The 15,333-nt window shown below is 38.5% G+C and overlaps 1 protein-coding gene across 9 annotated transcripts in view; it reads left to right on the top strand.

The window, feature by feature from the left end:
- LRRC8C (leucine rich repeat containing 8 VRAC subunit C) overlaps positions 1-14,711 on the top strand; it is a 98,180-nt gene extending 83,469 nt beyond the window's left edge. For 5 of the 9 annotated variants that reach the window (XM_058439597.1, XM_058439601.1, XM_058439598.1 and 2 more), the window contains one exon: positions 7,879-14,585. In XM_058439597.1, the coding sequence (XP_058295580.1) occupies positions 7,879-10,152 (2,274 nt within the window). In that variant the 3' untranslated portion in view covers positions 10,153-14,585. Of the gene's footprint in view, positions 1-1,561; positions 1,601-5,485; positions 5,679-7,878 lie in introns of those variants that run through there. The other 4 variants (XM_058439599.1, XM_032155420.2, XM_058439602.1 and 1 more) reach the window with 4 other exon arrangements.
- The last annotated feature ends 622 nt before the right edge of the window (positions 14,712-15,333 follow it).

Here is a 15,333-nt window from a genome sequence, read left to right as displayed (position 1 = left end):
GTCAGAGTAAAAATAGAGATTAAAAGATAATATAACACAAATACCCAAAAAAGCCGGTAATGTTAATATTAGATAGCATTTAGCCTTCCCATCTTCAAGAATACACCCTTTATCTAAACAAGGTATATATTTGAGTTTTCTAATATGCACAGGTTCTTGTAACCACCACCACAAACAGGATACAGAAGAATCTCAACACTCCAAAGAATTCCTGGTGCTGACCTTTGCAGTGAACCCCCCAACCTCAGCCTTTAACCTCTGATCTGTTCTATGTCCTCATCCCTCTGTCCTGTTTTTCAGAATGCCATGTAAAATCAGATAGTATGTAACCTTTTGAGACCAACACACTTTTTAGTAGCAAAACTCCCTACATGCATGTCATCATGGGAATGAATGTCTTCAGTGAATTATAGCACATCCACAATATGTAATTCCATGGCACTTAGAATGAAGTAGATCTCCAGGTGCCAATCTATTAACATCTCCAAGACATACCACGAAAGATAAAAACTCAAGGTGCAGGAACAACATATATAGTAAGATCTTATTTGTTTATATATTATATACATGTAAATGCACAGATACAGATCTGGAATGGTATACACCAAACTTATCAGGGCTCACGAAGGAATGGCAATGGGGATAGGAAAAGGGAAAGGGAGGACTCTACCTTCTGTGTTAAAAATAAATGTTTTGGCCGGGTGCAGTGGCTCACGCCTGTAATCCTAGCACTTTGGGAGACTGAGGTGGGCGGATCATTTTGAGCACAGGAGTTCGAGACCAGCCTGGGCAACATGGTAAAACCCCATCTCTACAAAAAAATACAAAAATTAGCCAGGAGTGGTGGTGCAGGCCCGTGGTCCTAGCCACTCAGGAGGCTGAGGCTGGAAAATTCTTCAACCCGGGAGGTGGAGGTTGCAGTGAGCCAAGATCACACCACTGCGCCCCAGCCTGGCAACAGAGCAAGACCCTGTCTCAAAAATAAATAAATGGTTTTTTTTAAAGACAGATTTATGGTAGCAAAAAAAAAATACATAGACATAACTTAATAATGTACAAAATCTCTGTGAGAAAACTATAAAACACTCTTGAAAGGCACAAAATTAGATGCAAACAAGTGAAAACACACACCATAAGGAGGAAGAATCAACATCATGTCAGTTCTTCACTTATAAAGGTAAAGTGATCCCAATAAAAATACTACTAGGGGTTTTTTTTTTCCTGTATCTACATAATCTGATGATAAAGTTTATTGTGAAAGACAAGCACAAATCTGAGCACTTATCACTAATTACTGATTTAGATGTCTCACTCCTGTGCTTGACTTCGAAGGGCTTTTTGTTCTTGTTGGTATCCCAAACATAACAACTGACATATAGTAGATACTACTCCAGAATGATTGACTTTTCCTGAGGCACACTCAGAATTCAGCATTTATGTTCTACATGTCCGACATGTAATAGATAAGCTGCCTTTGTTTGTATGTTCTTTGTTATTTCAGGCAGTTTCTCTGAAGCTAAGTGGTTTTATTTTGTTTTAACCTCAGCCCCTTGGTGTCTCATTCATGCAAATGTGGTACCTTTTCAACTGGTTATCACAGGTGGGTTCTGCTTTTCACTTCCATACCTTTCTGGCAACTGCCTAAATAAGTGTCATCCTGATGTGTCTTAATGATTCTAACAAAGGACTAAGACTCAAATAATATACATCATACAAAAATGTAGCCATAAATATTATGACTTAAAATAGTGAAAATTTCTATTAAAAGGCCCGAATTTCACATTGACCATTCAAGGTATTTCAGTATGCAATAAAGCATGCACATACTCCACTTACAGTGCATCTCTAAATCTGATTGTTACAATTTAAAATATTTGATTTCTCTTCCTAGATTCGAACAACATTTTCAGGCAGGTTTGGATGGGTTGTTTCTTTTTTTAGGAAGCTTGAATTTTGGCCTATGCTTCCCTTGAAACCCTTCCCTTCCCCCATAGAAAGCAAAAGCAAGAAATTCAGCTTATTTCATTGACCTTAGAATTGAGGAAGGATCTTCAAGATCCTCTTTTATCTTTTCAAAAATAGCTGTTGTGTTTTCTCAACATGATGATTTGCAGATCAGAATTGAAGAATCCAAATTTTAGTGAATCCATTTAACCAATTATTGCAACCCTTGGGTTTCTTTTCCATAAGTAGTGCATAGATATTATCACAGTCATGGAACAAGTTTATGTGTACATTTTTTTCTCCAAGGACTTTAATTGGGAAGTCTTGAGAAGTATTTTATACTCCTGGATGTCAGTCGTTCCTAAAGATCCAGAGGATAGGCCGGGCGCCATGGCTCATGCCTGTAATCCCAGCACTTTGGGAGGCCAAGGCGGGCAGATCATGAGGTCAGGAGTTCGAGACCAGCCTGGCCAATATAGTGAAACCCCATCTCTACTAAAAATACAAAAATTAGTCGGGTGTGGTGGCACGCACCTGTAGTCCCAGCTACTTGGGAGGCTGAGGCAGAAGAATCACTTGAACTCAGGAAGCGGAGGTTGCAGTGAGCTGAGATTGCGCCACTGCACTCCAGCCTAGGCCACAGAGCAAGACTCCATCTAAAAAAAAAAAAAAAAAAAAAAAGATCCAGAGGATATTGGGTCAAACCCCAGTCTAATGCCCCCAGGCAGGTTCCTGGAAGGATTAGGTTCCCATGGTCCCAGTTTCTGCTTCCATGGAAATCTTTAGATTACAGATTTTTACCTATCCCAGGTAAACTCTGTACAACTTTGATCCCAGCATGAAATTTGCTGTGATTTCTACAAAATGCATTCATAAAAGGTGCGGCTGGGGTGTGTGTGTGTGAGTGTGTGTGTGTGTAGCAGATTTTACTAAAGATTTGAGAAAGATTGAAAGGCATTTGTATCTCAAAATAGAAATAATGAGCACATACTCCAGCCACCTGCTGTGTGGCTTGACCTAATTTTCTTCTTCCCTTCTAACCTGTCCCTGCTCTCCTGATTCACCTCCTCCTACTTCCAAGCCCGTTCACTCCAGTGTAAAGTAGGCAGTTTAGCTGTCTCTTTGTACCTTGGCTTAATCTGACCCCTTGCTCTCAGTGTCTCATTCTTCTGTTTCCCTCTCCTCCTCCTTCACTTAGACATTTTCCTTACCATAAATAATTTCATTCTAAGAATTCTCAGAATTCTCATAGCAGCTTTTAGAATATTAACTTTTCTCACTTTTATGCATTTTGGATCAGGTTCTCTTGTTTATTTTGATATTTTTTCTTCACTTCCCCCCACCAGTTTCTTCCCCCTTTTTCTCTCCCTCTTCCTACATAAAGACACCACGTAACTCCATTCTCAAGACTTTTTCCTCCAAAGGCAGCTGAGAGTTGTCCTTGAAAGAAAATGGTGGAATTGCTCCATGTGGTGATGTGTGTGGATGAGCTGCTGGTGATGCACTGAGCCTCAGGGCTTTGTAGAAGGGGATGTGGTTGGGCACTTTCTCCCTGCCTCTACTCCAAGCACTCTTTCTTAGTCCTGTACCAACAGCCTGGAACTCTACAACTATTCTTTTGAGATTTGTTTTGCAGCCTTTCTTTAAGGCTTGTTTTGCACCCTGATCTTTAAATTACTGGGTAAAGAAAAAGAAACGTGAAGTATAGGTCTGATTAGGCAGACTTCTCAAAAGGATAGGAAAGATAAAACAAAAATTTCCTAATTCTCACAGGCTGCTCTTACAAAGATATGGCAAAAACACTATTTAAGCTTTTGAAGAAGAAAAGATGATGAAGAAGAAGACGACGACGAAGAAGAAGTCAAAGAAGAAGAAGCTGCCTGCCTTATTTTTTTTTTCTTATTTTTCTCTTTGAAAATACTGATCCTTTTCCCAGTTCTTCCCCACGTTGCATTGTTCAGAAATACAGTTTCTATTTAACATGGAGGGTAACTTCCTCTCTCTTATAGCTATTGCACTGTTTAAATCTTCATACTGTTTACTGTTGGACCTCCTAACCTGGCTATTTGTTTTTGTAGTCTTGGATTTGACAGCCAGCCCTCACATTCTTTTGGAATTCTACTCAGAGCTGCCTCTCTGCATGAGTCTTCTTGTGATGTGTTCCCTCAGCAACATGAGATGCTACTGTTCTTAGTGACTAAATTCCAGGTTTTTTTTTTTTCTACTCAGGGCTCATTTCTGGGTGATTAACAGCTTTTGGAAAATAGATTACTGTCTTCATTCTCCTGATATTTGAGTAGGCACGCTTCAAAAAATATCTTCATGAAGGAATGAAAGGGAAATATGAAGTCAAAAGAGTGAACAGAACTTCTGGAGATTGCCTGTGGTATAAGCCTCCTATGCTGGGCTGTTCTCTACAAAGCCATCCTAGCAGAAGCTAGGTGAAATGAGAAGAATGTGGGGAGTGGTGGAAGAACACTAGGCTGGAAAGAAAAGACAGGTTTAAATTCCTGTTCTGCCATTTCCTAGCTGTGTGAATTTATGCAAGTCACTGAAGTTTTCTGAACTTTGGTCAGTTTCTTCTTCTGTAGAATGGAGAGAATGTGACCTACTTCTCCAGCATGGCAGATTCTAGCTAATTAGACATTTTTATGAAAAATATAAAAACGCAGTTGCACTGTGTGGACATAACCCCAAGTGCACACAGCTGAGTGAGAGGTACATAAGCTAGATTTCAGCCGACACTTGCCCTTCACCTGGGCACCCTGGTACAGTGCATAACCTAAAATCCTATACAGCAGCTAAGTTCCTTAAGTCCACCATCTTCTTTCATTAGGAGTAAGCCTGGGGGAGGGGTCAGGCAGGGGTACAGAAATGGGGCCCACTTGGTTGCTTAGCAGGGACTTAGCACCTTAAGAAGATGCCTCCCTTTTTACCTTCTATTTAATCTTGCTTTTACCTGATTCCTCTGTATTTTTTTTTTTTTTTTTTTTGAGACAGAGTCTCGCTCTGTTGCCCAGGCTGGAGTTCAGTGGCATGATCTCGGCTCACTGCAAGCTCCGCCTTCTGGGTTCACGCCATTCTCCTGCCTCAGCCTCCCCAGTAGCTGGGACTACAGGCGCCCACCACCGCGCCCGGCTAATTTTTTGTATTTTTAGTAGAGACGGGGTTTCACTGTGTTAGCCAAGATGGTCTCGATCTCCTGACCTCGTGATCCTCCCGCCTCAGCCTCCCAAAATGCTGGGATTACAGGCGTGAGTCACCGCGCCCGGCCTGTATTTTCATCATATCATTAACAATGTCATATTAACAATAGTTCAAGAATGTCACTCTTGAAGAATGTGCGCAAGGAAGCACATTCCTTTTCCCTGCTGATCTCTGGCCCCCTCCCTCTGCCTACTTCCCAAGTTGTTGGAGCATTAAATGAGACCATGAACAGGAAAGCATGTGGAACATGATCCCAAACCCTTCTCTTTCATGTTTCTTCAAGATAGTCTAGTATTTGTCTAGGCTTTCTCCTGGTGGTTTTGTTTGTTTGTTTTTTATTCCAGGGGTTTCCAAAGTATGGTGCTTGAAACCCAAGAAATACGATGAATGCTCCACTGAGATGTGAAATAAAAGTGAAAACTTTTCTTTATATTTATTTTAAACTTGAAATAAGTTAGCTTTTTGATTATTTGACATATTGATTGATGTGGATGTGCAGTACCTACAGGAAGACATAAATATAGTAGGTAGACATACTCAACATTTTCTTCTAAGTAATAGAAATGTTTGAAGACCACTGCTGAATTCTCACATCTCAGTAGCCACCGAATCCTCTAAATGCAATCACATTTGTTGTTCTTACCTGCATTCTTTTGATTTAAATAGTAAATAGTTGCCCCCTGCTGTATCTTCCAAGACAGAACTTTATAAATCTTGTGGTGAAACCTCCTCTCTTCCTGCAGCCTCATTTCTTGTTATCTGCATAGGACATGGCAAGCAGTAAGCCTCTTCTGTAAAATGTGACTTGTTTATGCAAAATAATTTGTTAAGATAAAGTCAAATTGGGATCCTTCTGGCTTAATCCTAGACATTCAGGAAAATACGAATATGGGCTCTGGGTCTAGGTGATTCTGAGCTAGATGACATTAGGCAAGTTACTTAACCTGAGTCCATGCCTCAGTCTCCTCATCTATAAAATGGAAATAATAAGAGTACTTGCTGTCATCCGATTAAGATGGCAATTAACAGAATTAATGCCCATGACTTTATGAAAAGACAGTCAGTTGCATATTAAGCACAACAGAGGTTTGCTGCTGTCATCACTATAATCACCATCTTCATCTTCATCCCTAGAAGAGGTGTCCTGCACACTCAGACTGATACAACCCTGAACTGGAAGGACTATTGGCAATTTTGGATTCATTCCCTTTCTCATAAAATATACACTGGTGGTCTTCCATGTACCAGACATTTTACTAAGTGTTGGGTGCTTCACTCTGTCATCAGCCTCATGCTTCTATATGGTAGGCTGCTGGTTCCCTTGTCACCAGCTTGTGGTCACCTTACTATGCTCTAGCAGACCACTTTACAACGGGTTCAGTTTCTATGCCTATAATCAAGGTAAAGGACTTTGATGTTGCAAAATCACTAACCACTGCTGGTGCAGAATCATTAAACATTGTGGATTTCCAGCCATTTGACATTTTAAGGTACAAATAGACTTTCCCTGCGTTATTAATTCCACATGTCATTGCTGAATACTCTTTGGTTATTCTTCCTTTGAAATGTCAACTTTTTGTTCATAGGCCTCCTCCTGAAGATGATTCCTCTAGGTTGATTCAATGTGTATTCTGTCATATCCTACCTTATCTTCAAAAAGGGTGCATTCATTCTCTCTTTCCCGAATTGCAATTTTTTGAGTCTGCTGGACATTCTTACAGCTTAATATTCTTTTCAACAAACTGAAACATTGGTAGAAGGATGGTGGTTCTCAATGTAATATTTTGTGTTTAACGCTAGCAAATCTAAACAATTATTTTACTGTTGAACACTTCTGTGATTTTTTTATCTCTCTCTGAAGGAATAGTTTTTATAAAAGCTTAGCAAAATTTCCATTAAATTCATTCATATTAATCTATACATACAGTCTAGAATATGTGTAGAAAAAGAAGGGGAAAACAAGACAGGAATTCCTTTCATAGTTCCTCCTTCTTATGTTTCTGCTTCTTCTACACAGACTGATACAATCTTTGAGGACATGTAACTCAAGATCGAGTCTGAGAAGATGATATACTTCCCAGACCAGTGGCTGATTCTCCCAGAATCCAGTGAGAGAATTGCTAATTTTTTTTTTTTTTTGAGACAAAGTTTTGCTCTTGTCGCCCATGTTGGAATGCAATGGCACGATCTCGGCTCAGTGCAACCTCCACCTCCTGGGTTCAAGCGATTCTCCTGCCTCAGCCTCCCAAGTACCTGGAATTACAGGCGCCTACCACCATGCCCAGCTAATTTTTGTATTTTTAGTAGAGACAGCGTTTTGCGATGTTGGCCAGACTGGTTTCAAACTCCTGACCTCAGGTGATCCACCCGCCTCGGCCTCCCAAAGTGCTTGGATTACAGTTGTGAGCCACTGCGCCTGGCTGCTAATTTTTTAAAAATACATGAATGTTCCCTAAATATTTATTTTCTTGTGAGTTGTTCTATGACCTGAAAAACCTGAAAAATCACTGTTTTATGTCATAACTTAGACATGATGAACAAAGTCAGGTATTTCATTTTTCCAATGTATGAGCTAAGAATAAAATCTTGATGCTGGAATTGAACGTTGTATTCTCCAGGCAGAGGAAATGGACATTTATTGGATGTTACTGCTGCTTTCTTTGCAGTAATAACATTATGAAAGCTCTTTGAGTAATATAATTTGAAAATATTATTTCTGTGTTTCAGGTCATGCAAGACAAGATAATCTGCCTTCCGAAAAGAGTGCAGCCTGCTCAGAACCACTCTTCCCTTTCAAATGTCTCTCAAGCAGTTGCCAGTACCACTCCACTGCCTCCACCTAAACCATCTCCTGCTAACCCCATCACTGTGGAAATGAAAGGCCTGAAGACAGATCTGGACCTTCAGCAGTACAGCTTTATAAACCAGATGTGTTATGAGCGAGCCCTCCACTGGTATGCCAAGTATTTCCCTTACCTTGTCCTCATCCATACCCTGGTCTTTATGCTCTGCAGTAACTTTTGGTTCAAATTCCCTGGCTCCAGCTCCAAAATAGAACATTTCATCTCCATTCTGGGGAAGTGTTTTGACTCTCCTTGGACCACACGGGCTTTATCTGAAGTGTCTGGGGAGGACTCGGAAGAAAAGGACAACAGGAAGAACAACATGAACAGGTCCAACACCATCCAATCTGGTCCAGAAGGCAGCCTGGTCAACTCTCAGTCTTTAAAGTCCATTCCTGAGAAGTTTGTAGTTGATAAATCCACTGCAGGGGCTCTAGATAAAAAGGAAGGTGAGCAGGCTAAGGCCTTATTTGAGAAGGTGAAGAAGTTCAGGCTGCATGTGGAAGAAGGTGATATTCTATATGCCATGTATGTTCGCCAGACTGTTCTTAAAGTTATCAAATTCCTAATCATCATTGCATATAATAGTGCTCTGGTTTCCAAGGTCCAGTTTACAGTGGACTGTAATGTGGACATTCAGGACATGACTGGATATAAAAACTTTTCTTGCAATCATACCATGGCACACTTGTTCTCAAAACTGTCCTTTTGCTATCTGTGCTTTGTTAGTATCTATGGATTGACATGCCTTTATACCTTATACTGGCTGTTCTACCGTTCTCTACGGGAATATTCCTTTGAGTATGTCCGTCAGGAGACTGGAATTGATGATATTCCAGATGTGAAAAATGACTTTGCTTTTATGCTTCATATGATAGATCAGTATGACCCTCTCTATTCCAAGAGATTTGCAGTGTTCCTGTCTGAAGTCAGTGAAAACAAATTAAAGCAGCTGAACTTAAATAATGAATGGACTCCCGATAAACTGAGGCAGAAGCTACAGACAAATGCCCATAATCGACTGGAATTGCCTCTTATCATGCTCTCTGGCCTTCCAGACACTGTTTTTGAAATCACAGAGTTGCAATCTCTAAAACTTGAAATCATTAAGAACGTAATGATACCAGCCACCATTGCACAGTTAGACAATCTTCAGGAGCTCTCTCTGCACCAGTGTTCTGTCAAAATCCACAGTGCGGCGCTCTCTTTCCTGAAGGAGAACCTCAAGGTCTTGAGCGTCAAGTTTGATGACATGAGGGAACTCCCCCCCTGGATGTATGGGCTCCGAAATCTGGAAGAGCTGTACCTAGTTGGCTCTCTAAGTCATGATATTTCCAGAAATGTCACCCTTGAGTCTCTGCGGGATCTCAAAAGCCTTAAAATTCTCTCTATTAAAAGCAACGTTTCCAAAATCCCTCAGGCAGTGGTTGATGTTTCCAGCCATCTCCAGAAGATGTGCATACATAATGATGGCACCAAGCTGGTGATGCTCAACAACTTAAAGAAGATGACCAATCTGACAGAGCTGGAGCTGGTCCACTGTGACCTGGAACGTATTCCTCATGCTGTGTTCAGCCTACTCAGCCTCCAGGAATTGGACCTGAAGGAAAACAATCTGAAATCTATAGAAGAAATCGTCAGCTTTCAGCACTTAAGAAAGTTGACAGTGCTAAAACTGTGGCATAACAGCATCACCTACATCCCAGAGCATATAAAGAAACTCACCAGCCTGGAACGCCTGTCCTTTAGTCACAATAAAATAGAGGTGCTGCCTTCCCACCTCTTCCTATGCAACAAGATCCGATACTTGGACTTATCGTACAATGACATTCGATTTATCCCACCTGAAATCGGAGTTCTACAAAGTTTACAGTATTTTTCCATCACGTGTAACAAAGTGGAAAGCCTTCCAGATGAACTGTACTTCTGCAAGAAACTTAAAACTCTGAAGATTGGGAAAAACAGCCTATCAGTACTTTCACCGAAAATTGGAAATTTGCTATTTCTTTCCTACTTAGATGTAAAAGGTAATCACTTTGAAATCCTCCCTCCTGAACTGGGTGACTGTCGGGCTCTGAAGCGAGCTGGTTTAGTTGTAGAAGATGCTCTGTTTGAAACTCTGCCTTCTGACGTCCGGGAGCAAATGAAAACAGAATAACTTATTTTTCGTTAAAGTTTGACTGAAACACGCTTCTACCAAATACAGTATGAATAATTAGGTAGTCTTAATGCCTTTCCTATTTTTTTTCCTTTTCACACAAAACAAAATGTACACAAAGATTGCGTAAGGAGTATGTATTTTTAATAAAAATTTAATTGTATTTTTCAATATTAATATTTTAAAGTTTTATTTGTCTTCAAACACAGTATATCTATTATCTACTGACAGAAAGAGATAGTTCCATTTGGTTTTTTGTTTTTGTTTTTTAGTTCATTCTTGTGGAAAGGAGGGAATTATAAGTTGCATGCTTTTTGGCATTTTTTAAATAGAGGAAGATATTTTGCCAAGGCCATTTTTAACTTGTTTACACCTGTACAGGGTTCTTATTTTTGTTTTCATTGTGTGTCTATCAAGGAATCTGTGCTAGTTATTTTAATACCAGCTGCCTTCTCCATTGGCCAAGACCTTCATTCAGTGGAGCTTCACATAAGTGCATTGTCATAGAGTATTTTAAATGTTCCCCTGCCTCCAACAAAACCCTAAATTGTATTATTTCATGTACCTGACAGTTATTGTTATCCTTAGGCAAGGTTTTTGTGAGTGAAGAAAATAATCTTTAGTGGCTGGTATGTTTGAATTAGGCCTTTATCATTTAACTTATTTGCATTTTACCAACATTTTAAAAATATTTAATACCTAAATACAGAGGCTCCTCCCACCTTAATCTCAATACTGCTATGTAGTACTGGTGAACAACTTTGGAGAACCTAGATTTATTTTAATATTCTAATAGGTAATTAAATTTAGAAATCATAGAATTAGAAGCCTGGTTTTTGAGTAATTTAATCATCTTTCATATCTTGATATGTGGCTGCATCAGATGGAAAAAAATTTACTAAAGCACCCTGTTAAAGAGCTGGTGTGCTCCAGTGAGGCCCTATCGTTTTCTCAGCACAGTGTGGCAGTGGTAATCTATTCAAATTTTGCCTGTTGCACAAAATAATCCACTTACATATACAGTCAGCCTTCCGTACTTGTGGGTTCTGCATCTGTGGATTCCGCCAACTGTAGATGGAAAATATTCAAAAAGAAAGTTTTGTCTGTACTGAATACGTATAGACTTTTTCCTTGTCATTATTCCCTAAACAATACAGCGTAACAACTGTTTGAATAGGATTTACATTGTTTTAGGTATTATAAATTACCTAGAGATGATTTAAAGTATATGGGAGGATGTGCATAGGTTATATGCAATTTCTGCACCGTTTTATGTCAAGGATTTGAACATCGTCAGATTTTGGTGTTTGAGGGCATCCTGGAATCAATTCCCCATGATACCAAGGGATGACTAGATATTAATCGATTTCCCTCAAGCCTGCCCTTGCTGTGAACTAGTGCTACAAGCCCGGGAACTCCATCTGCTCTCTGGCTTAAAGTACGTATCTCATCTAAAATTGTTCATTAAAGTGTGAATAAATTGCTAAGTGGTTGTTGCTTAGCAATAATTTTTGCCTGACCATCAGCAGAGCTTTTATTTACCTTTGTACTTAAAATCCAACATAGCATGGGCTCTTGGGCAAAATATTTCACTGACTATTAAGCATGTAGAACAGGAAAATGAAATACACTATTTGTGCCCTTGACCTAGAACCAGAACCACTGATTATGAGAACTTTGTTTCATGTACCAAATTCACATTGACCATTTTCTGAGCTCTAGACTGATCTTAGTAAGTTTTGTGACTTAACAATGAAAGAAAGTAGAAAGATGCTTTGGGTTTTCAAAATGTTGTTTTTTAAAATTGCTCCTTGGGTGAATTTACTCAGCGCTGCTTTGAGTTGTATACAGAAACCAATGATGGGAATTGCTCCTCAGAAATGTTTGCCTAAATTGTGTTTTCCACGTTGCGATACATCATGGAGTGAGGCATTAGGGAAAGAGATTCTTTTGATTTGTTTAATAATCTAATTATACAGACCAAAGTGCTTTAAGTTTCTGCTCTATGTTAATGTTTTAGAATGGTGATTTTGCTGATTAATTTAGACCTGCAATTGAAATAATGTGCTGAGAATAATAACATGGTTATAGTTCTTGTATGATAAAGTATTCAATTTCAGAATATTGTTGGAATCCTGAGTTTGAATAATGTGTTGTATCTAGAAACATAGCCCTATCTGTTTTAAACAAATAATTTGTTGGCCAATTGTCCATGGTTGAGCATGACAAAAATACCTTGTCAAAAGGCAAGCTTAGGTAACTGCTGGCAAAACACTGGGTGCACTATTTTTCTGGATAAAATTTACAGTTCTTTTCTATATTACCCTTCAAAAGGGATCTCTTCAGGTTAAAAATCATACTTATGCTGAAGTCTTTATCTGGTGTTAACTAAAAATCTCATATGGGTTCATAACTGAGGTCACTCATAATTCCTTTTTATCACTTGTAGAAATTTGCTCAAAATTCCAAAAAAATATTGTTTTTTAATGATTTTGCAGGCTGACCCCCCAACCTAAGTTTTGATAACATCTAGTAAGTCAGTATAGCTCTGTGACTTCATGTTTTAACTAAGAAGGAAAATTCATAGATATTCCTATTAGATTTTATAAACCTTCAAAAGTCTCAAACTTAATTTTGAGTCTAAATTTTCTGACACTGGCCCTTTTTAATATTGTAAGTTTTTGTTCACTTTCTTAAGTAAAAAAACATTTAATTACTATTTAGCCCTTAAATGGGAAACTCAGGTAATGAACTGCTGACTTTTCTAAAGTTCTTTAACTGATCAATTCAGTATAGAGGGATATTTATCTAATCACTTTCTGTATTTTACAAGTGCTCTTTCTAAAAAGGAATAACTATTATAGCTGTATTTCCCCAATCTCTATAGGACTCATGAGAAATTGCTTGTGTAAATATAAAAGCACCATATGTGTTCTTAATTCCTATGGCTGCTTGAAGCTCATGATGAAAAAGTCTTTTTGTCAGTTTTAATTGTTAAGTACAGAACAAACAATTGTTTGGTGATGGCCTGGTTGAAAGAGAGCATATAAGTATATCCCAGTGGAACTCACCAAAGAAGACCACACCTCAGAAACTATTGCATTTTCTCGTTATGTGTTGGGTTTGATTTGCTTTTGTTTTTAATGCAGCTCTTTTAATATAAAGATTCTTGATACAGTGAAATCTCTTATTTCAAGTGTAAGATTTTCTTATTCTTCACCCACCCCTTCCCTGCCATTGTATTTCCCATCTATTTCAAGGAGTTTCAACAATTTACATTGCATCGTATGCAGTAGGTACTGCTTTTTCAGAAAGACCTGGAAAACATACCTGCTATGAGTATTTTGTTCAGATGTAGCCATTTACCTGGCTCTCATGTCGTCTTTGTGGAGAGGGTCTTAGACAAAAATCTTCCTTGTATTTACTTGGGTTAAGTGAAGTCCAAATTCTTACAGTATGCTATTTCAGGATTTCTGATATTAAAAAAGAAAAAACAAAATCTTTATATCCCTTATTAACATTTCTCCCAAGAAGGGTTGTGCTGTTATTTTCTATTATAAGAAAAGTTCATTCTTTAAGTAGTTTCTTTTACCTCTAATCTAATTTCATACCAAATACCTGATCAATAGAAATGATATATTTAAGCAGCAAAGATTCCTAATCCATCATTATGAAAAGTGTCAGCAGTACTTAGTAGTGAACAGATAAGATCAATTTCAGTATAATTCCACTTTGTTTTTAGAGACTAAATTAAGATTCAATTAACATTCTCCTATGAATTCTGAATGTGATAATGTGATTCAGTCAAATTTTATTAAGCTCTTAGTAACTCAGGATAGCATTCCATACTAACCTCAAGTTAGCAAAACAAATTAGTTAAACAGCTTAGTTCTTAGGAGACTGCCTAAAAGATCAAGACAATTTTCTCATCTTTGGTTTCTACTTAGAAACATTGCAAGAAACCTTGGATAGTCTTCACCAGACCTGCCATGATTTTATAAGATTTAGGCCTCAGTGACATGCTTCTGAACGTTTCCTGCCAGCCATCCAAACTAAGCATCCGCTCATTCCATCTTCCCAAAGTCACTCACCGATAAAGGTAGCATCCTTAAGTTCATTTTTGAAAGGTGGAGGAGGATCTCCCCCTGCCCAAAGGAATTTTTTTTATCAGAATACCTTGAAGGGGGGGGTATATAAATTTGGAAAACTTAATTTCTTGGCTGTGTTTGATAACAGTTCCTATGCATGGTTTTTAATGTGATGTAAATTTGTTTCTTTCTTCGGAATACCTCTCTCCACCCCCCATCTTATTCTTCCTCTTTAATGAATATTTTTATTGGAGCTCAAACTCCATGCCTTATGTGCTCACTAAGTTTTCTTTTTGCCCCTTGTTTACTCTGTCTGTATGTATGTCAAAAGCTGGCAAAACCTCTAAAACTGTCAAGAAAATGCTTGAAAGTTGATTTGTCATAGTGCAAATTCATGATAAAATGTCTTAATGTTATTTGGATATGTAGTACATAGAAACAGAAAAATAAAGTCATTTTTGTAACTTAAAATAGATATTTGTCCCTCTCCTACTCATTTTTAGAAATCATGTTTATCGTTTGCATTTCTTAAACTATTACTAAAGCTCCCTTTTCTCTGCGGGAAATAAGTTGCATGCATTCTTTCACTTTGTGTTGAGCTAGTTTCTGTAATTGTGACTAATTATTTCCTTCCTTAATTCACTCTACTGTATCTACCTAAGGTGCCCCTGGAGTTTCATTTGGGTAATTAGTGCCTTATATGTAATCTGGAGTGCAATTTCTGTACATTTGCCAGATCAGATTGTACAATGGCTGTCCAGCTCAGCTTTCAGTAAACGGTCTTATAGTAATGACTGTGGTTACTTAAAGGAATCAGCATGATCCTGCACAGCTAGGAGGCCTCCTCTAATTAACCACAGGCTTAGGGAAGCCCTCTACCAGGAAACTTTATGACCACTTATGCATAAGAAATGATGGGTAATTTTCAAAGTTAAATAGTCCCTTTACACATTTTTATTAATCATAGTGTTTATTTTACTGATCATCAGCCCTCTGGAGAAGGATTGTTGAGATAAGGAAGGGTGGTGAGCGTGATGCGAGAGGCTATGTAAGTGTGAGTAGCAGAAATTAGAAGGGATCATGTGAGAGCTCT

The sequence above is a fragment of the Hylobates moloch genome, unplaced genomic scaffold (genome assembly GCF_009828535.3).
Source record: "Hylobates moloch isolate HMO894 unplaced genomic scaffold, HMol_V3 SCAFFOLD_5, whole genome shotgun sequence".
NCBI classification, from domain to species: domain Eukaryota; kingdom Metazoa; phylum Chordata; class Mammalia; order Primates; family Hylobatidae; genus Hylobates; species Hylobates moloch.
This window is presented reverse-complemented; position numbering and strand designations above follow the sequence as displayed.